The sequence below is a fragment of the Lipotes vexillifer genome, unplaced genomic scaffold (genome assembly GCF_000442215.2).
Source record: "Lipotes vexillifer unplaced genomic scaffold, Lipotes_vexillifer_v1.1 scaffold988, whole genome shotgun sequence".
Lineage (NCBI taxonomy): Eukaryota > Metazoa > Chordata > Mammalia > Artiodactyla > Lipotidae > Lipotes > Lipotes vexillifer.
The window spans coordinates 1,663,122-1,687,699 of record NW_006797916.1 but is presented as its reverse complement, the minus strand read 5'-3'; the positions used below and the strand labels follow the sequence as shown (position 1 = coordinate 1,687,699).

General features: G+C 59.7%; 1 protein-coding gene across 1 annotated transcript in view; it reads right to left on the bottom strand.

Annotated features, from left to right (window-relative positions):
• The window catches only part of LOC103087717 (putative ciliary rootlet coiled-coil protein-like 3 protein), a 74,299-nt gene extending 54,890 nt beyond the window's left edge, over window positions 1–19,409 (bottom strand). Inside the window, 10 exon segments of the mRNA XM_082931480.1 lie at window positions 2,741–2,906; window positions 4,259–4,365; window positions 6,468–6,595; window positions 7,092–7,202; window positions 7,818–7,968; window positions 8,298–8,556; window positions 8,706–8,889; window positions 11,376–11,586; window positions 11,941–12,039; window positions 19,338–19,409. Of these exon segments, the coding sequence (XP_082787606.1) occupies window positions 2,741–2,906; window positions 4,259–4,365; window positions 6,468–6,595; window positions 7,092–7,202; window positions 7,818–7,968; window positions 8,298–8,556; window positions 8,706–8,889; window positions 11,376–11,586; window positions 11,941–12,039; window positions 19,338–19,409 (1,488 nt within the window).
• Window positions 19,410–24,578: the final 5,169 nt, after the last annotated feature.

Below are 24,578 nucleotides of genomic sequence, written 5' to 3'. Positions count from 1 at the left end.
AAGAGCGGCCTCCTGTCCCGCCTGCCCACTGAGACAGAGGAATACTTGAGATTCCGGACTTTACAACTTCTTGAATGCAAGGCTGGGCGGCCGGTATGGTAAGCGACACGCAAGCCAGGAACCAGTAAACTCAGGGACTCGAGAGGGACTTGCCAAACAGTAACTTGAACATGTTTCCTTGACCACAGGGGCTCTGGGGACAGAGAGGAAAGCTTAAGGTCCACCCAAGGGGGAGTCTGCTCACATGTGGAAGTGATCCCCCAAGCTGCACCCCAAGTAAGGTGTGCTAGAGATGGGTGAATCGGCACACACGCGCACACACACACGCACACACACACCTGCCTGCAGGGCGCTGTAAGAGGTGCAGTGTCCCCCACAATTCACATGTTGAAACCTAATCCCCAATGTGATGGTATTTGGAGGCGGGGCTTTCCAGTTCCACCTTCAGGATTGGTGTTAGTGTCCTTATAAAAGAGGGCCCGCGAGGGTCCAGTCCCTTCTGCCATGTGAGCTTATAGCCAGAAGGTATCCTTCTGTGGTCAGGAAGCGGTCTTCACCGGCTGAAGGGCCTGGCACTTTGATCTTGGACTTCTAGGCTCCAGAGCTGTGAGAAGTAAATGCTTGTGGACAAGCCCCCAGGCTGGGGTATTTCTGCTACAGTGGCCTGGAGGGACCAAGACAGTAAGGAGAAAATCTCCCTGTGGTTTTGGAACCACAAGTTAGCCACAAGTTAGTGCAGTTTTCAGCCTGGATTCATAAAACCTGGGTGGTTTAAAAAACATAATAAAGCTGAAAATTCACTTCAGTGTGGCCCAAAGGTCGTCCGAGCCCCTAAGAACCTGTCCTAAGCAAATGACAATCCTTTCTGGAGCATACCACACTCATTCCAGGTTTCAAAGAATTTTCAGAGTCCCAAGGATAATACGCAGCTCTTAGTTAAAATTTTTTTTAAAAAACCACCAAAGACACAAGGAAACACAGCACCATGACCAAGACCTAGCATAAACAATAGACTCACACCTTGAGGAGGTTCAGATACTAGAATGTCAGACACAGACTACAAAATAACTGTTTTCTAATATGCATCAACAAACACACGAGAGGCTTGAAAATACCAGTTAAGAGTAAGATATCTGGAAAATATCCAGAATAAACGTCAGAATTTTTAAAGATGAGAAATACAACGTTTAGAATTTAAGCCGAATAGGCAGGTTTAACAGCGGTTGGACACCAGAAGAGAAAATTGATGACCAGGAGGGTAGATTCGAAAAAATTATCTACCACATAGACCAGGGGGTAGAAGGAAGGAAAGTCTGGGAGGTTAAGAAGCGTGGGAAGGAGCACGGGGATGGGTAAGGTCCACAGGGCGGGAGAGGACAGGGGAGAGGGGGACTTGGGTGACACTGAAGGAGGTGATGGCTGCTTGCCAAGGACAAGGGAGGAGCGGCATCCTGGTGAGTCCTAAGCAGGATAAACACAAAGAAACCTGCGCGTCTTCGCGCAGCACAGGAAGCTGGCAGGATGCAGTCACAGAGAGAGCAGCAGCTCATAGCGGCCACAGCAAGAGGACGACGCCCTCCGTGGCGGGCCAGCAGACAGAGGACGGGGGTCTCTAAGGCGCTGAGAGGAAGAGCCGCCGGCCAGCGAGAGTCGTTTTCAAGGCCAAGGGGGAACAAAGACCCTCGATAAACCAGTGCCAAACTGGACCCGAGGCCCGTCTCCAGGGCATTTGTTTCCCTAGCGGCCAAGGCAGGGGCGTGATGTGTCTCCCATGTCTCCCCACCCCCACGCGGGAGCCCGGCCATCGACGACCACCCTGTGATGACAAACGCATATTCCCTCTTGGTGTCCCGTCCCCGTGCAGGGGTGGCTGCAGCAGGAGGGGCCGCTTGGCTTCTGACCGGAACGGCTGTCCAGCAGGCGGGGCTCTGTCTGCACAGTGGGGTTGGGCCTCCCACCCCGCCCGATCCGTGTGGGAAGTGCCGAGACGGCCCTCTGAGATGGGCTTGTCCGAGGGACACCCAGGCACCCGGGGACCAGCTCGGCCTCTGCTCCTGCCACGTCTGGGGAGAAATCCTGCCCATGGGGCCGCGGCAGGCGCTGGGAGGTCCGTGGGGACACCAGGGACGATCGGAGCAGAGGTCACAAGCCCAGCGGGGAAGATGTGGACAGGCAGAGGCATGGGGTGACCCGTCTCAAGTATGTCCCCTACCTCAAGCTGGACGTCCTGCCCCCGGTGACCAGCCCGGGATGGTCAACACAGCATCTCCCCCCAGCAAGGCTGAGGCCTGGAGCCCCGTGCCCTGACCCCGCGCCCCAGGGCTGCGGGTTTCAGAGGAGGCTGCGTGGGCCCTGCTGGGCTGGCCAGGGAGTGGGGGGCTGCGGTGCGGCCCAGGCGCCTGAGCCTGACCCAGAGTCGGGCCTGTGGAGACTCTTCTCTCTAGAGCAGCACAGCCACGCCAGAGCCAGGGCTCGGCCCTCACTCGACTGCTTTCCAAGCCCAGCCAGGGGTCCTTCTCTCAAAGCGGGGGTCTTCCCACGCAGTGTCCCCCACCCTGCAGACTAATGTGGCCAAGCCGACTGGGGGACATGGTGTGGCAGGAGGCCAGGGGCCTTGCCCCCAGGAGGGGCCATGGCAGAAGCCAGCTCGCCCTTTCCCAGTTCCTGCCACCCACCCCGACCCCGGCCACGGGCACCAGACCAGGCATGCCCCTGCCCACGGGTGAGAGCCGGGGAGCACCTCTCTCTGGGTCCAGTGTTGCCTCTCCCGCAGCTCCAGCTCAGCCCGCAGACGGAGCACGCTGCGCGTCGTCCCGGCCAGCTCCTCAGCCAGTCTGTCGTTGGCCTCCTTCATGTGTCCTAGCTGCTCCCGCAGGAGGGTGTTCACCTGGGAGAGGCCGGTGCTCCTGGACAGGCAGGGACGGAGCGGCGTGGCCATGGGCGGGTGGCCTCTCGTTACAGACCTGCTCAGACAGCCAGGCCCCGAACCTCCTGGGCCCAGACGACCCCAGCTCGACTGTGCAGCGCCCAGACTGCCCCTAAGAGGCACTGGCCACCTGCAGCTGTCCTCAGTGGCCCCGCCAACGGGGGCCAGCCTCTGGGTGCCACCCCGGCACGCCCCCTCCTGCCCTGACTCGCTTGCTCTCCCCACCTCCTCCCCCTCTGAGCTCCCCTGGCTCTGCCACACAACTGTGGCTGGCTCCTAACTCCAGGGTGTGGGGGTGGACCCCAAGACCAGCAAGAGGGTTAGGGCTTGGGAGCCTGGCCGAGGGTACCAGGGCTGGGAGGGTACCCTGCCGCGCAGGGCGGGGGGAGAGGGAGTCAGGCCTGCCCCGTGGAGGGGGCAGCCCCTCTGTGACCGGGGGGGTCTCTCTCCACCCAAGGCAGGTCTGCATGTGGCTGCAGTCGGGGACCCCAAACCCTCTGGAGCCCGTACCTCCCGGCTAGCCGTGAGGCCACAGGGACTTCCTCTGCTCCTGTCTGCTCTGTGGGCATCAGCCTCCTCTTGGCTTATTTACCAACACCCTCCACCCCCCTTCTCCAAAACTGGTTTTCAAAATGCTTCTCAGCACTTTTCTTCCTTATCCAGAGTCCCTGAGGAGGAACCAAGGCCGGGAAGTCTTCCACAAATGGCTTAACCTCCCCCAGGTCTGGAGATGGAGCTGGCCGTGGAGTGGAGGCTCATCCCTCCGCTGGCCGACCTGCAGGGAACGTGGAGAGATGCCCTTCCCTTCCGGGGCTGTGTCCTGGGGCTTGGGGCTACCTCCAGGGGGCTGGGGTATGACACACACTTACCAACGGTGCACAAGTGAGCCCGATCATGAAATCAGAGTGGCTTGAAGCCAAAGGGGCCTGGGAGTCAGGGCCGGAGTGTGAAGTGGACTGGGACTGAGGGGAGAACCCCTGGGCCGCCCAGGATTGGCCAGGCCAGCTGAGGGCCAGGAGCAGCTCAGGCGGCCTTCCTGGAGTTCAGGCCAGAGCCCCGGCCTCAGCAGGCAGTGGGGGCCTGGGGTGACACACGAGGGAGCAGGGGGCCAGGGAGGCCCCATGACCTGTGGGACCTGCACTCTTGCCTGAGGCCCTGGGGGTGGTCCTCCTCCCCGTTCTGCCCCTCCCTGTGCTGCTCCGCCCCTTGCTGCCCCGCCCTGGAGTCACCTGGGAAGAGGTGCCAACAGCCCCCGCAGCACAGTGGTGTCCGCTGCCTTGCGGTGACGGCTGAGCTCCCTGCTGCCCCACCGCCTTGCCTGCCTGGCCTCACCTCTGCTCGGCAGCCTCTAGCCGGCCAAGGGCTTCCTCCAGGTCGACGCTGTGCTTCTGCTCTGACCTCCGCAGCCGAGCCTCGGTGGCCTCCAGCCGGGCCTGCGGCTGGAGAGGGGCATTAACCCACCTGGCTGGACACTTCCAAGCCCAGCGGGCTGGGCAGCTTTGGCACAAAACCCTCCCAGGGATGGGTGAGAGGGCTCCCCTTGGGTCCCTAGTTGGGGCGGGGCCAGGCTGGGATAAGGGCTGGGGTCGAGCTGGGGTCAAGCTGGGTCTGCTAAGACGGGTCAGGCAGGCAGCCGTCAGTGCCATGGTCCTGTGCCATGTGCCCACGGCCGGCGGAGTGGGGGGCCCAGGCTCTGGTCCGGCCACATAAGGGGCAGGACGGCCAAGATGCAGAGCAGGCCTGGGGTCACCCCCATGGGAGTGAGTGAGCTTGGGGTCCCGCCCCTGCAGCTGCCCTCCTGCCTGTGCTCGACCCTCCATCTGCTCCCAGCCTCTCATCCAGCGGGTGGGTGGGTACCACACCCCCAGTAAATGGGCCTGGCAGGGAGGGGAGCCCCCAAATTGGGCCAGGCTGGCCCCCGAGCCTGCTGGAGCCTGAGCAGATGGGGACCCGGGGCTCTGAGGGGAAAAGGCAGTGCTGGGGGCCCCGACCCGAGGAGGCCGGCTGGTCGGAGGCTGAGGCAGGTAGGTCAGGAGAGCTGAAGGGCACCGCTGTGGCACGACATGGGGCCTGAGTACAGGGAGGTGAGTGGCCCCTGCAGCTACCAGTGGGATTGGAGAGGAGGGGCCGGGGGTCCAGCCGAACCGAGGGGGCTAGGTGGGGGCTGGGACTCTAGCCGGGATGGAGGCACCCACGGAGCAGTCACGCGGCCCCCCGTTACCACCATCCACCCTGCCCATCTGCTTGGGGGAGGCTGGGCCCCTCTGTGGCCCTCACAAGGGGTGCTGAGCCGCCTGCCAGAGCTGGCACAGGCCTGTGAGTTCAGAGCTCACTGACTCACGAGGTTTCCTAATCGGCCGCAGGATTTCTGCGGCTTCTATTCCCACAGGGCCTCTAGTTCCCAACATCTCCCCACCCTGTGCTAGGAAGATCCCCGCCCCGCCCCAGCCTGTGCAGGGCCCAGGGTGGGCGGGAGACATCTTCCCGCCAGGGATGAGGAGGGCCTTCACAGTCCTGCCTGGGGGTGGGGTTGGTGATGAGAACAGGTGTGACAGTTCGGGGTGGGGGCAGGGAGCCCCTCCCTCTGTGGGGCTGGTGACGCCGCCCATCCCAGGAAGCCCTCGGAACACTCAAGGAGATGAGGCTGACCCAGGGCCCTCGGGCGTTCGGCACTGGTCACTGGTCATGCCAGAGAAAGACCTGAGTCAGGTCTCAACCCCAGCAATGGCAGCGTGGCCCTGGACAACTCGGACTAGCTCTGAGCCTCAGTTTCCTCATCTGGAAAGTGGAGTCACCTGCCCTACCACGTAGACCAGGGGGACTCTGCAGACACAGGGGCTCCCAGTGCGCCACACTGTGGGCCGGGCACCCCAGCCCAGTCCTGCCTCAGAGGCCATCATGTCTTGGAGTGGCAGACATGGGACAGAGGCTCCGGCCTAGCAAGTTTCGTCACCTTTCTGCCTCGGTCTCCCCATCTGTCCACCAGGAGGCCCTCCCAGCCCCACAGGTCGTGACCAAATGGCCTCTTGCTGCAGCCAGTCACCCTGGAGGGCACCGCGGCTGCCCAGGGCACTGAGGACAGAGGACCAGGAGCCGAGGGCGTGTCCGGGGTCCGTTTGCCCTCGGCTGTCGGGGTGGGGGCTGGGGGCGGGGCCAGTTCCTTGGCCGGTCCCCATGCGGTTCCTTTGGCTCCCGGCTCCTCCCCTGGGCAGTTGCTGCCACGTGCTCATGCTGGGCTGGACGCTGGGGCTGAGGGGTCAGGACTGCCCCAGCCACCCCCAGGGCTTCTGGCAGGTGGGGCACAAGTCAGTGCCTAAGCTGGGGGGGAGTCCTGGGGGACCCCGGGGCCGGGGAGCCCCGGGCACCTGTCCCCCTCTCACCGGTCCCCTCCAGCCTCAGCTTCTCTAGCCACCACCCAGGGTCCGGCTGTGCCATGGCTGACCACTGTCATTCCACGTCCTGAGACGCGCTGACGGATCCACCGGTCACCCCGGGCCCGGCTGCCACCCTCTGGCTGCCACGCGTCCCTGCACACGCTCACCCGCTCGCTGACTGCGTGGTACCTGCCGGCCAGCTCGTCCTGCTTGGCCCCCGCCTGGACCAGCAGCTCCTCCAGCCGGGACAGCTCCTCCTGCACGTGGGCCGAGGCGGCTGGCGGCTCCCGCACCGCTGCAGGCGCAGCAGCAGGTCAGCCTGTGGCCAGGCCAACCCCCAGCCCGGCTCCCTGTCCCGCCGCCAGTCTGCTGATCTGCCGGGACTGACGCGGGGGACCCCGATCTGGGGCCGCACCTCAGCCGCGGGCCTCCCTTCCTCTCCTGTTGTGGACATCACGTTTCACCCCGGTACAGACCCATGCCCAGGGCGAGCCGCAAACTAGTTACAGCGGAGTGTGTGGGGTGGCCTGGACGCTGGGGATCCCACACCCCTGTCAGGCAGTGAGAACTGCTGACTCAGGGTAACTAGATCTCACTCCCAAGTAGTAAGTTGCTGTTCTAACCACACAGTGGGCTTTCTTTTTCCTTAACACACGCAGTGAGGTCCCCAGTTCCTCAACGCAGGGCTAGATGGGCATGGTCCCTGTGGCCTAGTGGTGAGTGCACCGTGGGGATGGGCTTCTGACCCCCGGGGACGATGCTGTGGGAAGTTGTGGTTCTCGCCCTAGCACAGGGGAGGATGATGGGCCGGGAGGGGCCAGCCCGGTCAGGACAGTGAGGCTCCTCCAGCCGGGACAGCTCCTCCTGCACGTGGGCCGAGGCGGCTGGCGGCTCCCGCACCGCTGCAGGCGCAGCAGCAGGTCAGCCTGTGGCCAGGCCAACCCCCAGCCCGGCTCCCTGTCCCGCCGCCAGTCTGCTGATCTGCCGGGACTGACGCGGGGGACCCCGATCTGGGGCCGCACCTCAGCCGCGGGCCTCCCTTCCTCTCCTGTTGTGGACATCACGTTTCACCCCGGTACAGACCCATGCCCAGGGCGAGCCGCAAACTAGTTACAGCGGAGTGTGTGGGGTGGCCTGGACGCTGGGGATCCCACACCCCTGTCAGGCAGTGAGAACTGCTGACTCAGGGTAACTAGATCTCACTCCCAAGTAGTAAGTTGCTGTTCTAACCACACAGTGGGCTTTCTTTTTCCTTAACACACGCAGTGAGGTCCCCAGTTCCTCAACGCAGGGCTAGATGGGCATGGTCCCTGTGGCCTAGTGGTGAGTGCACCGTGGGGATGGGCTTCTGACCCCCGGGGACGATGCTGTGGGAAGTTGTGGTTCTCGCCCTAGCACAGGGGAGGATGATGGGCCGGGAGGGGCCAGCCCGGTCAGGGGACAGTGAGGGGCTTGGCTAGCTGAAGCTAGACTCTGACTGATGGCTCTGCAGCTCCCCTGGTGCCCCCCCCCCTCACCTTGGGGCGGCTCCTCGCCCAGGCTGCCAGCCACAATCTCACGGATGCGGGCAGGCACGGGGATGGGTGAGGCCCGCCAGCCTCCCCCTTGCACGGTCAGCGCTCGGTCTTCTCTGCTGGCCATGGGGCTCAGGACGGTGTCCTCCAGCCTCTGAAAAACACCCGCTCAGAGATGCCTGGGGCTGGCAGGTCCCTGGACAGCTGCCAGAGCCCCACGTGAACCCACTGGAGTTAGTGGGGGCTGCCACGGGGCTCCCATACGGTGGCAAAGTGCCCTGGAGAGGACTGGGCAAGGTTGAGGTCACCCAAGGCCTGTGCCTTGGTTTCCCCACATTTCAAGGTGGGAGGGTGCCCTGCCCATCCTGGCGCTGCTCTGAGCACAGGTGGGGAAAGAAGAGCTGGTCCGGAGAGCTCCAAGCCTAGGGCACCACCTCAACCCACCCTTCAGCCCTGCCCCGCCTCTGTGGGGGCTGCACTGACCGTCGTGGTGGACTTCTCAGGGGGTGCTGGGAGGCAGGCTCCTGCCTCTGGCCCTCCTGGAGCAGGCAGCCTCCCAGTTTTCACAGTGGGGTTGGCAGGGAGGGGTCTGAACTCCACCCAGCAGGCCCAGAACCCCACGGCAGGAGGGGCTGACAACAGCAGAGGCACAACTGGTAGAAGGTCCACCCACACACCCGGCTTCAGGACAAGGCCAGCCACGTGGGGCTTCCCCGTCCACTGGGAGGGGCACGTGTGGGCCCTGGGCCGGGGCAGGGTGGGAGCCAAGGGAGGGGCAGTGGGCGGACCGTGGGGACGGCCCTCCTTCCTAGCTGCCTAGAGCAGCTGACCGGCTGTGGCAGAGGTCCGAATAGCCCCAGACGTGGGTAGGAGACCCTGGGTCTTGGGTACCCAGAGACTGGTCCTGGGGTCTCGGGCTCCAGCTGGCACTTTGCCTCGGCCCTGGGCATTCTAGGCTCCATGACGATGGCACAGCTGGACGAGGGCCTGGGCTGCCCTCCAGAGCCCAGGGCTGGGGCGGGGCCTTTGTCGCCAGGTCTGTCGTGGTGCTGACCGTGGGGGGAACTTGTGAACGCTGCAGGCCGAGGCAGCCACTTCTAAGCCAGCATGAACATCTGGACATGAGAGGGCAATGAGGCAAGATGGCCCAGGACTCAGGACAGTCCATAGCTGCCCACCGGCCCTGCTGCATTTGTGATATGAGTTTTCAGGCAGTGAGTGAAATAGTAGAGGGTAACCAGACGCTTCCCAGGGGGTACTGGATATGGATGTCCCCTCCAGTGACTCTCTAGGGCGACAAACCAGGGTCCTCTCATCACCCCCGAAGGTCCCAGACTTCTCAAACTCATCACCATGTGCCCAGCCCCTCCCCACCCCTGGCTTCCCAAGACCCCCCACCCCGAGACTCCCCAGATCTCCCTCCCAGCCCAGGGCCCTGGTGAGTGACCATCACACAGCCTCCTACCTGCCTGTCCTCCTCTGATCCCTCCAGCTCTCCCTGAAGACCCTCTCGAGGCCTAGACCCCTCCACCTGGCTCTGACCCTCAGGCCTGGGCCGGTAGGGATGGAGGCCTTCCTGGGTGTACCCCTGCTCCCCCCACCCCACTGCCCTGGTACAATCTCAGCCCATCCCCTCCTCTTGAGACCCCAGCCTGGTCTCTTCTGCTCACGTCTGCCTGGACACGAGGCCTGCCCCTCCATCAGCACCAGAGTGGCCAGGGCCACCCCGAGACCCAGGCTCTTGCATGACACCTGGTGAAGCCACATTCCCATCCCAACAGGAGCTCAGTGCTGAGCAGACACTGAGCAAACTCTCGGGACTGAATTCCACCACCCCCCACGGGGAGTGAGAACCCTGGCTCTGGTTCACCTGGACCCCAGCCCTCCTTCACCTGCGTGTAGGAATTTGAGTCCCCTGGGAGATCTTGGGAGGCACCTTGACTACACACCCCCTAGCCGATCCCCCTTCAGCATGACTTTGGGTGAGCAGCCTCCCTTGAGGGGAGGGGAGGAGGTGCCTGCTGCCCCCTTTGGGCAGAGCCTGGAAGGGGGCGCCAAGACCACCAAGGCCCCTCCTGTCCTCCGGGGAGGACAGGCCGCTGGCAGGGGCTCAGCCATCGTCCGCCCTGAACCCCCTTTGCACTCAGGGAAACTGAGGCCCAAGGGGGAGGCGAGAGCCACCTGAGGCCCACGGGACTGTCAAGTCCAGGAAGGCCCCTGCCCCTCCGCCCTCCACACCACCCTCCCCACCCCCCCGGGTGCCCGCGGCACCACCCGCTAACGGGAAAGCAGCAGCGGCACAAACTTGACTCATTCCTAACATTTACAGAGGGTCACTTATTAGCCGAGACGTCCCAAGAGGAGCTGGGGGAGTAATGGTTTCCAGCTGCGGCCTGGTGCCTGCGACGGGCCGTGGCCCAGCTGGAGCCGAGGGAGGCAGCGGGGTCTGCACGGTGGGGGTGCACAGAGGCCCTGGGGCCGCCCCATCCCACCCCGCCCCACCTCCTGCCCCCCACTCCCCCCCAGTAACGGGGGGTGGGGAGGGGCCCGGAGCATGAGGGGCCTTCACCCAGGGCAGGTCACTGGGCCTGCACCAACCTCTGGCCTTGGGGCTTGGTTCCCCCCACGGCCGCCCAGGACCCTGCGATGCCACCTGCAGCCCTGTGGGCAGGGGTGGCTCTGGGTCGGGTTTTCGGCCCAGCTTTGCGGGGGTGTGCTGTCTGCCTGTGACCAGGCAGTGCACTGGGAGACTTCCAGAAGCCCCCCTCCCCGCCTCGCAGTCTCAGCTGGTCAGAGGGGACACCAGAGCTGGGCATCAGCTCCCCAAAAGACCTCAGACTCACAGTTGAGCCTGACCATGTCCCCTCCTCCTTTCTGTCCCCAGCATCCTCCTCCCCATCAGCTCAACCAGCTTCTAAGGACCTCAGGGAGGTCACAGCCCCTGTATGACACCCCCGGTGAGCCCCAGAGGGGGTCCTGTGTGTGCGGCCCAGTGGGGTGGCCACCCCCTCCTTCCTTGCCGCCGCCCTTGCCGTGTGGCCGTGTGGATGGGGAGGGTCTCCGCTCAGAGGACTCTGGGCTACCCTCTGGGAAAGGTGGGCTGGGGCCCCTGCTCTGCCACTGGGCTGGGGTGGGTGCTCTGCCTGACCCCAGGCATGCCACCTGCTGTCCTGAGCCGTGTGTTCTCATCTTTGAAAATGGGGCGTCCTAGGGACCCGGGGGCTGCGGCTCTGGGGACCCCACCATAACCCTCACAGGTGAGGACATGAGGTGGCTGGGGAGGGCGGGTGGAGCTGTAAGACAGAAACGGAAACCACACGGAACAATCTCTTCTCTCTCCCTCTCCGGTGACCAGCATCAGACTCCTGGGTGGCCCCTCTGAATCCGCAGGCTGCTCAGGCACAGGTCCCCAGGGAGAGGAGCCCAGCGACTTCTGGAAGGAAGATGAGGCTGCCCCATACCCAGAGCCCAGTGAGGGAGACCCCTGGGTGGCCCGAGGTGGGTCCAGATGAGCCCCGTGGCAAGGCAGGGAGGGGCGCCAGAAGCCCCGTTTAAAGTCACCCTGCGAGAGCGGGTGTCCAGCGGGGGACCTCAACTCAGCCAGCAGCGTGAGCGAGTCAGAATCCTGGGCCCCTCGGCAGAGTCGGGGGGTGGCCCCCCCGCCCCCAGCCTGGGTCTGGGGTGGCGGAGCTCCAACAGTGCCACCGTGTGGCCGCAAGGGGCGCTGCAGGAACTGTGCCTGCCCGGCGCTCGAGGAGGGAGGCTGGGGCTCCTGGGGGCAGCGGGAGGCAAAGGCTCCCTTGCTCATAGAGAGGTGAGAGGGCGTCACCTCTCAAGGTTTCCCAGCACCCGTTTTATATCTGTCATCTCGGCTGGAAGGGAGGCTTAGGGTCTTGCACTCAAGGGTGGCAGGGTTAGGCCTGGGCCCCCGCCCATGGGCCCCCAGCACCTTCCCAGTGGCTCGAGATCAGGACTCCGCAGGCACGCTGGCCTTGGGTCCCCTCCCTGACGGCAGAGGAACAGGGGGCAGCCCAACCCTCGCTTCCTCCTCCGCCTCTGCCCCTCAGACCCTCCCCAGCACTCCCACAGGGCCCCAGGTACCCCAGGGCCAGGCTTTGGCCCTCACCAGGCGCGGGCACAGCTTGAAGAACACATCTGAGGACAGGGCCTCCAGCCAAGTCCAGCCACCGGACGTCTGCTTGCCATCCTTCCGTGGCTTGGCCGGCTGCAGAGAGGGCCCTGGGCCTGGGTGGCCGCCTGCCAGGCTCCATTTCCTTAGGAAAAAGAGCTTCTCTGTGCCTGGGGTAACCTCTGGCCCCCACCATGCTGTATCTTAGCACCGCCCAGTTTCAGATCTCTGTGCGTCCGTTGAGCCCTCTGTGGCCCTGGGCATCACCCCAGGAGCCGGGTCAGGCTTTTGTGGGTGGTAGTTTGGGCCTCAACTAACAATAAAAGGGCGATCTGGGCCAGGCGTGAAAGCAGGCACTGGGGATGGGGGGACAATTTCTCATTCACCTCTGCATCCCCACCCCGGCACCATCAGCGCTTGGCACGCAAGCAGGCTCAGACACAGGTCACTACCAGAGGGACTGAAAACCAAGTCCAAGGTATGAATCACCAACTGAAAAATGACTCATGTCAAGGGATGACAGAAGGGCAGCATCCTGTCAATCTTGTTTGCTACTGTGTCCTCTGTGCCCACACAGACTTCCGGGAGGAGGTGGCCATTGAGTTGGACCTTGAAGGATAAATAAGAGTCCAGCAGCCAGAGGGGACAGAGGTCAGGCATCCAGGTGGAGGGACCAGAGGAGGCAGAGGCAGCGGGGTAGGTGTCCAGTCTGTGTGGGGCTGGAGGAGTAGGGTGCACGGGAGCCATGAGGCGGGAGAGGTAACTGAAAGCCTTTAACATCCCCATGAGGATGGTGGCGTCCCGTCTTCGCTTCTGAACGAGGAAGGGAGACATGTCCCATCTGAATAGCAATGACCCTTGCTGCCGTCCACACAGGGCTTGGCCACACCCTGGCACTCTCAAACCATCCCGGCTCCTGTCCCAAGGGTGGGCCCTCACTCACCCAGGCTCTGGGGAGCCCCCCAGACCACCTGTCTCACCCTCGTACTGATGGGGACCCCGAGGCAGACAGTCAGTGGCAGGGCCAGCTCCGGAACCTGAACACCACAGTGCCCTCCTTTCTGCTCAGGGGGCAGCTGCGACTTCATGACTGTGCCAGCCCTCCCGGGCCTCCCGATGGCACCTCCTCCCTCTCCCCGGTGCCCCTCCCTTCCCCCTCCCCCTCAGACCTCCCCAGTTTGGAACCTTGAACCATAAACACCTCCTACCAAACCCGTGGGTAGAGAAGGTGTGTGTGGGAGGAGGGGAGGACGCAGGACACAGAGGACCCAGGGTGCCAGCACTCCCTCTGCAGTCACTAGAACAGCCAGTTAGGCTGTGAAGCTCCTACTCCTGAAGACGTCAGAGAGCCAGGGAAGCAGTGGGGGAGATGGACCGACCCTCAGGGAGAGGTGAGTGGCAGGGTGTCCTGGGCTGGGGTGGGTGCTCTGAGTTTGGAAGATCAGCAACAGAGCATTTTGTAGCTGCCTGGGAATGGAGCGACCCTCAAAACAGAGCCGGTTTCTCAGCTATTAGCATTTTAAAAGTGGTAACAGCTTCCCAACACATCAAATACCTAGGAGCCAATGTGATAACAAAACATGTGCAAGACTGCTCCGTTGAGAGCTGTGTTGAGTAAAATTAGCAAAATCGTAAATGGAAGAATGGAGACAATGTTGTGACGCCATCAGTCCTCCTCAAATTAATCTGCAGACTCATTAGAATCCCAATCCAAATCCCAGCAGGGTTTTTAGTTTGTAGAAATTAACAAACTGATTCTAAAATTCTTATGGAAGAGTCAAAAGTATGTAGGGAATTGTGAAGAAAGCTTATGCTCCCAGACGTAACGACACGTCACAGATCCACAGGGACGAAGACAGGGTAGCGTTGGTATGAGGACCAACTGACCAGTGGAAGAGGCCACGAACTCTGGAAGTACATATGCACACATGCACACGCAGACACACGTGCGCAGACACATGCACACACTGGTGAGTGACAAAGGTGACACAGTGCAGTGGGGAGATGATGGGATTTTCAGTCTGGGGCAAGGTCCACTGGCTATTCATACGGAAGGAAACGCATGGTGGTCTCTACCTCACACCATACACAGAGGTCAATTCCCAATGGATTGCAAATTTACCTGTGAAAGTAACACAATAAAGCTTTTAAGAGAAAACAGAGAAGACCCTCTTTGTGGCCTTGGAGTAGGCAAAGTGTGTTTCTTAAATAGCACACAAGCAGCAGTAACCTAAGGTGGAAAATGGACAGATTGTGCCATGTTACAGTTATGAACCGTTCCTCAAAGGCACCATTACAGGAGTGAAAAGGCCACCCACGGGAGATATTTATGCAATCAAATCCAAATCAATAATAAGAAGAGAGGCCACCCCAAGAGAAAAACGGGCACATTGTAGAGCAGACACTTCACAAAGGAAGATGTCTGGAGGGCCAGTAAACACAGGGAAATGTGCTCAGTTTCATTAGTCATCGGGTAAATGATAATTAAAACCATAAAGCAATACCACTGTACATTCACCATAATGGCTAAATAGGAAAATGACAGGAAATGCCAAGTGTTGGCCAGGATGTGTAGCAGCCAGCCCCTCACACACTGTAAATCCATACAGCCACTTTGGAAATCCGTTGGCAGTATTCACTGAAGCTGGATGTGTGCAAACCTGTGACCCAGCACTTCTATGGCTGGGTGTGCACCCAACAGAAACATATACATATGGCCCCCAAAGATATGTAGCAGAATGTTCATGGCCGTGCTGTTCATGAAACCACTCAAATGGCCGTTAGCTATAAAATGAACACAAAGCGCAGCATATTCACACACTGGAGTGTACAGCACACTATAGTGACGTGCTGCATTCCAGGTGAATTTCGCAAACGTGGTGTAGTACAAAGAGTGTGTGTGTGTATACACACACACGTATATGGCTCCATTTCTATAAAGTCCCCAAATGGGCAAGACTAATGTATGTTGGGGGAGGGGGCTTCTGGCATTCTGAGAATGCTCTGCTGGGGCGGGTGCCAGTCACACGACGGGCTCAGTTAAGCTGCACACTTAGGATGTCTGCACGTTTTTGTATGCATGCAAAGGCCAGTTTCTAGAATACGGGGCTCTGCTCTCATCCCCACACTTTGTGTACAATGACTTTCCATCCATTCTCCAGCCTACCACGTGTCCACCACTCCCACCCACCCACTCAACCATCTGCCACCATCTGTACGACAGTCTCTTCCCCTACCCACCCGAACGTCCCTTTATTCCTTGGTCCGCTAATCCTGAGCTCGGCAGACTCTATCTGTAGGCTAAATCCGGGCCTGCCGCTTGTTCATAAGTAAAGCTTTCTTGGAAAATAACCACATCCATTTGCTCACACACTGTCTGTGACCCCCTTCATGCTCCAGTGTCCGAGCTGAATAGTTGCTACAGAAACTTTATGATTTGCAAAGCCAAAAGTATCAGTCATCTGGCCCCTCCAGAAAAAGTTTGCCAGCCTCTGCTTTGATCCATATAACTACTCATCCCACCCCCCCCATCCCACCCCATCCCATCGTAGCCCATCCCACCCACCCCACCTCATCCCATACCATCTTCTCTCTTGTACTAAGGACATTGCTCCAGCAATCCTTCCTTATTGCTTATGTATCAGTTATTTTTCTCTCTATCAGACCATTCTTGTCGACACAAACGGTCATAATTTATCCTCGCCTTAAAAAAGTGTATTGCCCCTACATGTCCCATGAGGTACCCTTGTGGTCAATGTCACCCATGACCCCCGCGTTGTTGAATGCCGTGGTCCACCGTCTCCTCTGTGCTTGACCTACTAGCGGCACTTTGTGCTGACGATCTTTCCTCCTCCCTGAAACTCTCCCCTCACGAGGTTTCCAGACATTGCCCTCTCCCAGTCACTCTCACCTCCTTGGCCTCCCCGTCTTGGTCCCCTTGTCTGGTTCCTTCTTGCCTCCCCCATCTTTAGGTGTGGGTGTGCGCCCGCTCCTTTTCCTGGGTACAGTCTCCCCTTGGGATCTCATCCAGTGACCCACATGCCAACAGCCCCGGACGTCTGGTTCCAGCATGGAGCTCTTCCCTGAAACCAGATCCAGGCGTCCGTTTGCCTCCCGACTGCCTCCGTGCGGACGCTAATCAGCTTTTCCACTTTACGACGCTCAAAGCAAAACCTCTGAGCACAGGATAGTTAAACTAGATGTAAAGACAAACTTGAAAATCTCTATATGTTTGAAAACTAAGGTATTTATACCTTTAGATAATCCAGGGATAAAATAAGAAACCACAGTGGAAATTAGAAAATAGTTTGAACTGGGTAATAATGAAACTTATTATATCAGAATGTATGGGATGCAGCTAAAGCCTTGTTTAGGAGGAAATGCATACATTAAAGAAGAAAGTGGGAATGTAAAATGATGCCACCACTATGGAAAACAGTATGGAGGTTTCTCAAATTAAACATGGGATTACCGTAGGATCCAGCAATCCCACTTCCGGGTGTACACCCAAAAGAAGTGAAAGCAGAGATTTGAACAGATATTTGTTGTTAATAACAACAGCCAGAGGTGGAAACAACCCAGCGATCCATGAACATGTGAATGGATTAACAAAATGGGGACCATCCGTACAATGGAATATTATTCAGCCTTAGAAAGGAAGGACCTTCTGACACAGGCTACAACATGGATGACCCTTTAGGACACAATATTAAGTGAAATAAGCCAGACACAAAAAGGCAAATATCGTATGATTCCACTCATATGAGGTCCCTAGAGGAGTCAGATTCATAGAGATAGAAAGTAGGATGGTGGGTGCCAGGGCTGGGGGAGGGGGAGTGGGAGTTAGTGTTTAGCTGGACAGAATTTCAGTTTGGGAAGATGAAAAAAGTTCTGGAGTTGGATGGTGGCTATAGCTGCACAATGTGAATGTACTTAATGCCATTGAGCTGTACACTTAAAAGTGATGAGAATGGTAAATTTTATGTATATATAATTTACCACAATTTTTTAAGTAAAAAAAATTTTTTTAAACAAAGAAGGCTGCAAATCAATGAGCTAAGCATGCATCTCAAAAAATTAGAAGAACAACAACCCAAAGAACTGAAAAGCAAAGGAATAAAAAGTATATAAATCAATGAAATAGAAGACAAAAATGCCGAACAGAGGATCCACCATGACCAGTATCAGCAATGAAAAAGGAGGCGTCAGGTCGGGGTGACCAACTCATTCCAGCCTGCCAGGGACTTCCTCAGATTGGGTCCTGGGTGACCCCTGGGTCTCAAACCCCTCAACACTCAGGGGCAGGTGGTTACCTGCTTCAGATCCTCAGACTTGAAGAAGACAGTAAGAGGATATTGGGAACAACCTTTGGCAGTAAATTTGAAAATTCATATGTAATAGACAAGTTCTTAGAGAAATACCGTTAATCAAAACCTAACCCAAAAGAAAGAGTCTGAAGATTCCTGAGGTTTCCAGAGGAACTGGGTCCAGAATTACAAATCTTCCTGCCCACTTCTCCACCGCCCCTGCATCCAGACCCTCAGAGAATCCAGCTCTGAGGCTGGGCCGGGGCCGGGGTTGACAGGGGCAGCAGCTCTGGCTGCAGCTAGCGGGGTGTCAGGAGCTCCTCTGGGCAGGGGAGCGCATTCAGGTCTGGTCCCACAGTAGCCCCCGTCCTCAAGCCTTCCCCAGACTCCTCGGTTTCCCCGTCTGTAGCTGGAGGGGCTGGAGGATCCCCCTTCCTCCCCCTCCGGGCGGGCCTATCTGGGCATCTTGAGGCACCTGCTTGCCTGCTCAGCCCTGGAGTAACTGCACCGCGATCTCCATCACCGTGGTGAAGACAACAGGTGTTGGCTGGGCGGGCAGAGCCGACCTTGGCCAGGGCTCCCTGTGGCTTTCAGATGACGGTTTCCCACAGGCAGTGGGAGTTGGGGGGCAGCCACTTTTGCTAAGCACCGATGCCCACTGCCGGATGTCAGCACCATCCTATGTTTCTCCCTCAAACCAGCCCGTAACCATAGCAACTTGCTTCAACTCTCAAGTCTCTATTTTCCTGGAACCCAAAGGGGTGGTAGAATCCTCACAGGCCGATGGGGTACCTGGCTTGGAAACTGGTGTGCAAGTGGCCCTCCCTCCCCTGACCCCCCACCGGCCCTCATGGTCACCAGCACCCAGGACCTCGCAGAGCTGGACCTCACGGAAACTGGACAGAGAAAGTCACCCCACCCAGGGCCATCTCGTCAGCCTTGCTGGCTGCATCACCTGATTCAAATATCCTGCCCTGGTTGTGTTCTGTCCCGCGAGGGCACCTGTGTGTGCATGCGCGCGCACGTGTGGCGGCTCTGCCGTGTTGTTTAATCACGGGGACAACTGTCGGCAATTGCTCTTCTGCGGTGACCTGTCTGTCTGCACAGGGCCACGTCACCCCCCATCAGGCAACGCACTTCTGAGAGTCTAATAACTGGGTTAATAAACAACTCTGAGTCAGCTGGTTACCAGGGGTTCGCTGGGATCCCTGAGGGGTGAATCAGGGTGGGGACTGTCTGGCTGTGATGGTCGGTGGGGCGCACTTAAGGGGGTGGGGTGGCAGGGCCGGCCACGGGCTGGGAGTAGGGAGTAAAGAGGAGGGGCCTGGGGTAATTCCCAGTCGTTATCGTTGTTGCCGTTGTTTTTGTTACGCAGGTGGCTGCTGCGAAGGAAAACCGAACCAGCACTTCTGGAGCTTACAGAATAGACACTGGGCACGGAGCACCCCCACGGGCACACGCCTCTCCAGGGAAGCCCCCGCTGATTCCCACACTTGGCCCCAAGGCAGTAGTGAACTAGACCCCAGAAGGTCGGGGAGGGAGGGTCCTCCATGCCCCACCCCTAGTGTGCAGGCCTCAAGCCTGAGGCGCAGAGAGGGGGGCTGATAGCCCGAGCCCACACAGCACGGAGCACGGAGGCTGGCCCTGGGCCTCAGGCCCCCGGCCCCCAGTTCAGTCTCTCCCCAGGCTCCTGTCCCGAGCAGAATCTGCACATGTGTGCACCTGTGTGTGTATGTGTGCACCTGTGTGTAAGGTGCCTGTGTGTGTATGTGTGCACCTGTGTGTATGTGTGCGCCTGTGTGTAAGGTGCCTGTGTGTGTATGTGTGCACCTGTGTGTGTATGTGTACACCTGTGTGTAAGGTGTCTGTGTGTGTGTAAGGTGCCTGTGTGTGTATGTGTGCACCTGTGTGTAAGATGCCTGTGTGCACGTGCGCGCTCATGTGGTGCTCACGCTGACCACATGAACACGTGGAAAGTGCGCCTTGGAGCCAGGGAGGTGTGACCTCTCTGTGCAGGGTCCTTTCGCTCCCAAGGTGCCCTTGGGGCCTGCTCCCAGGAGGGTGCCGGAGGGCAGCCACACCACTGACCTGGATCACCGCATCCAGCCCCAGCTGGGACCGCTCGGCACCGTTGCCAGGCTCGCTGGAGGCGGAACTCATTGTGGGCTGGGGCACAGGACCCAAGGGAAAGCAGGGACTCTGCTGCCGGTGAGTTTCCTCCTGGGACCCTGGCAGGGCCAGGACCTCCTTCTGTGCACCGACCCTACACCTGGGCAGCACCTGGCTCCTCTGTCCTGGGTGCCCAGCTGCCTGCTCTGGGTTGGCGGGACAGCATGGCTGACTGAGCCCATAGGCGTTGCTGCGGCAACCATGACGCTGAGGGCTGGTTTTCCCTGGAAACAGGAGTGCAGGCCTCGTTGCCATGGGGACTAGGGAACGCTGTTGTCCAGAAGCTGTTCCCCAGGAGACCTGGAGAGGCCCTGGGTGAAGCTCTCTGCCTGAGCGATCACACCCGGGCGACTGGCCTCTCCCCCAGGCCCCCAGCCCTGCAGGGAAGGGCCCTCAGCCCTCCACTGAGCAGGTGCCCCAGGAGGAGTTGTGTGCTTGGTGGCCACACACCAGTTAGAGGAGGCGTGCAGACCACGGGTCCTTCCTGACTGAGAATCATCAACTGTGACTCTTCTCTGAGCATTTGCAAGGGAACTTAGTTCAGTACTGCAAAGCCACGCAACAGGTTAGCAGACTGAGCCTGCGGAGGGGAGGTCACCTGCCCAAGGACCAGAGGAGACCCCCGTCTTCCTAACGTGCCCTTGGATGCGCCTTCTGGAATCTGACTTCCCTCTGGAGCCCGTCAGGGTGAGCTGCCCCGTGGCTCGTGTGCTTCATACTCCACTTCCCCTCACCTGAACCTCCCCGGAACCACACAGACCACTGGCAGCAGCTGACCCGTTGGGGGTGGTGATGGGAGAGGTGAAGGCGGGATCGGGGCTGTCCCTGCAGGCCCAGAGCTCTGTGCTCCCCAGCCTGGGCCTCTGCAGTGAGTCTGGCACCCCAGTGTTCCCTCCCCTCAGGGGATCCTCCTTCAAATCTGGACCTTTCCCAGCCGGCCTAATGCCGACAGGAGTCCCTCTTGGAAAGGGCAGCCTCTGGAGGTGGGCCCTGCAGCTGGGAGTGACAGGCCCTCTAATGAAAGGAGGCCAGTTCGGGGCCCTGGGGACGGGGGTGGTCCCCAGACTCGCAGAGACCTGGGCTCTTCTGAGGCAGCTCAGGAGATAGAGGTGGCCTGCCGGGCAAGGCCAGAAGGGACCAGCGGTGAGGGTGGACACTTAGTGGGTCAGCATATCTGTCCCCAGGGCTGCCAGGGGCGAGACTGACGGGGTCCAGGCCACTTCCTCAGAACCGAACTGTACGATGGCGGTGCCGTTGCTTAAAGGAAGCTCTCCCCGAGAAACGCGTGCCCTCTGTCTCCTCCTGGTGTCCTCAGGCTGCCCCCACCCCCTCCCCACCACCTGTGAGGAAAGCCACGAGCGTGTCCTATGCAGGGACAGGATGGGCTCTTGGCCGGACACAGCCCCGCTGGGCATCCGGGGCTCCTGCGGGGCTCACTGGACAGTTCCAGAGGAAGGGGGACAAGGCCATCCTCTGACCACGGCTCCTCTGGGTTAGTGGTGACGTCTGGCTTCCAAAGGCGCCAAGCAGAGGTCCAGATTCTGACCGCCATGGCTGGGGCACCTGCCTGGCACCCAAGGCTGCCTCTAGCTCCTTGAGCTCTGGAACCCTGTGGGCCCCAAGGACTAAGCACCTGGGGAGCTGGGGAGGGGGCTTGGAGAGTGTGACCCTGCCCTCTGGGGAGAGTTCCTACCTGGGGGGCTCAAAGGGGGGTGCTCGGACAGTGGGGGGATGAGAGGCTGCAGAGGTCGGTGTGACCACCCGTGAAGGTCACTCAGACGAGTCCAAATAAAACTCCACCAGCCGGACGTGAGGGAAGTTGGTGCCCCTCTGGCGGGTGGGGTTGTCTAGCCTGTACCCCACCCCTCCCCACCCGGACACCCACCTTGGCCTGTTCTGCCCCGTTGAACACTCGAGGCTGAGCAGAGCAGCCCTGTGCCCTCTGGCCTAACCCTCACCCACCCCAGCACCCTCTCCTCCAAGACCCCTTCTCTGGCCCCCAGGCCCCCACCCCCTAGGCTCACACGGGCCCCCTACACACCACCCAGGGCTTCACGGCCCGGCGTCCATGCTCGTGGCTTCTAGTCCTGGGCCATCAGCGGGCCAGAGAGCCCTCAGGGAAGGGCTCAGCCCTGGGCCTGGGCACAGCCCCCGGGGAAGGCTCTGGAATGAGGGAGGGTGTGATGGAGAAGCTCACCATATGGGGGGGTCCCAGTGGGGTGGGCCTGCGGGCAGGGTGGGCTCAGGGAGGACCGCGGCTGTCCTGACCCCCTCCTCATGGGCTCTGCTGGCCAGCGCCCTGGACCCAGCGCCTCCCCCTGGGGCTTGGAGAAGGTGCCCAGTGACCCCAGGCAGCGAGGGCCGTGCTGTGGCCTCACCCACCGGCCCCTGCCCAGCACGTGGCCACCCCTCGTCTGTGCACAGGGAGGTCCCTCACCATCGGGCCATCGCCGCGTTTTGTCACCGTTCCCTCCTTGAAGCAGGAACCTCGCTGGGTTCTCCTCAGCCCCTACTGAGTTTACAGTGACAGGTCACCCATAAACTCCCTGAGGACAGTCCACAGTCCTGGCCGTGCCGGGCCCACGTGTGGACAGGGGGCCCCAGGGGGCTGGGTGAGGAGTGGGGAAGCTGAAACAGGGCCAGGCTGGCCTCACCTCTTTCTGTCCCTCGCTGGCCCCGGGGGCACCAGAATTTGCCACCCCTGAGCCAGACCCTCCCCAAGAGGAAGGGACCTCGAAACTCTCAGGAAAGCGTGGACTTCCCCATGCTCAGGCCACTCCGGCCCTTGGACGGCCTGACAGGTGGAGCCGGGGTGGATGCTGCCGGGCCTGCTGCGGACATGATGGGGGACCCTGACGTGTCCTCGGAAGACGGGTCACATGCAGGGCAGCCTGGGAAGAGGGTGGGAGGCCGGGAAGGAGCGGGCTCCTCTGTCCCAGCCCCGTGGCGTCCGGGCCACAGGTCTCGCCATAATCGGCCCTGGGATCTGGCTGGCGTTTGTGCCTGTCTATGCTCCTCTGTGACTCTCTGCCCCGGGCCCCCTCGCCTCCCGTGCCCCCAGCAGACGTCTCTCCTGGTGGCCAGTTTGGTGGGACGGCCGGCGACAGCTCCTGAGAAGAGGGGTTCCTACTGGCCGCTGTGGCTCAGCTGACCCGGGTCCACCGCCTCTTTGGGGTGTGTCCCCTGCAGGTGCTGGACAGAAGTAGCCTGAGAATTCTGCTGTGGCACCAAAATGCAGCCCTGTTCTGTCCACTGGCTGGGGAGCAGCCTCGGGCACTGCCCAGAACTGCTGACTGGTGACAAGGCTGACTGTCCCACTGCCCGCTGGCCCCAGGCTGCTGGTTACCATCTGTGTGTCTTTGCCTCCCAGCCATCTGTCCACACCTGAGGCCTGGCCATGAGATAGCAGCGGAGGCCCTGTAACGCGGTGTTGGGATCAGAGGTGCCGTTGGGAGGCTCACAGTTAGGGACACTGCCGGTCAGCCTCTTGGGGTCACCCCAGGTGGGCCCTTGGGCACGGGTGCTGTGGGAGCGGTATCTCATCACCTTCCCTCTCTCTCCAGCTCTGGGGGCCTGTCTCGGCATCCAGTCCACTGCCTGGAGACCACGAGGGGGCTCATCAGCCCTGGTGTTTTGGGGTGGGGGATAAGTCTCAGGACGTATCCCAGACAGGGGATAAGTCCTGGGAGGCCACCAGGAGCAGAACCCAGCCTGTATTCTTCCACCGGAAGGGTTGCCTGAGACTGCTGCCGTGGGCGCGCTCTGGGGGACGGTCCTGGGGAAGGGGTGCGGGGGTGACGCATGGGCCCTGCCCCCGGCACCTGCTCTCCCGGGGTGGGTACAGCGGAGAACCAAGCTCTGCATGACGGTTAAGACAGCAACCCGGGGGAGGGTGCCTCTGCCTGGGGCACCTGGGAAGTGTGGTGCTATCGGGGCATTAAAACCCTGCCACAAAAGTCCTCATCGTCAGAGCTGAGACATAGGGGAGAATCTTCGTGGCCTTGGATTCGGCAATGATTTCTTGGATATGATACCAAAAGCACAGGCAACAACAAAAGCAAAAATAATAGACTGGATAAATTGAAAACTTCTGTGCATCAAAGAAGCTATCGAGAGAGTGAAAAGGCCACCCTCAGAATGGGAGAAAATATTTGCAAATCATATATCTGATATCGGAATTAATGTCCAGAATATATGAAGAACTCCTACAATTCAACAGCAGCAAACTCCAAACAACTCAATTTTAAAATGGGCAAAGGCCTTGAATCAACATCTCTCTAAAGAAGACACATAAATGCCAATAAGTCCATGAAAAGATGCTCAACATCACTAATCGTTATGGAAATGCAAATCAAAACCACAATGAGATATCACCTCACACCCATTAGGATGGCCACTATCAAAAAACCCCAGAAGGGACTTCCCTGGCGGTCCAGTGGTTAGGACTCCGAGGGCCCAGGTTCGATCCCTGGTCGGGGAACTAAGATCCCACAGGCCGTGCTGCGTGGCCAAAAAGAAACTAACCAACCAACCAAACAAACAAACAAAAAGCCCCAGAAAATCACAAGTATTGGCAAGGATGTGGAGAAATCAAAATCCTTGGGCATTGTTGGTGGGAATAAAAAATGGTGCAGCCACTATAGAAAATAGTACGGTGCGTCCTCAAAACATTAAACATAGAATTACCACGTGATCCAGCAATTCCACTTCTGGGTATAAACCCAAAAGAGTTGACAGCAGGGTCTCAGAGAGCTATTTGTACCCTCGTGTTCATAGCAGTGTACACTTCACAACAGCCAAGTGTTCGTTGATAGGTGCATGGATAAGCAAATGTGGTCTGTGCATACAACGGAACATTACTCAGCCAGAAGGGGTGCAGTACTGACACAGGCTACAGCGTGCATGAACCTTGAAGACACTGTGCTAAGTGAAATAAGCCAGCCACAAAAAGACAAACGCTCTATGATCGCACTCGTATGCAGTCCTTAAAGCAGTCAAATTCATAGAGACAGAAAGTACAATGGTGTTTACCAGGGGCTTGGGGAGGGGGACGGGGAGGGAGTGTTTAAAGGGGACGGAGTGTCAGTTTGGGAAGAAGAGGGTTCTGGAGGCGCGTGTGGTGACCTTGGTGGCACGACGTGACTTTTTTTTTTTTTTTTT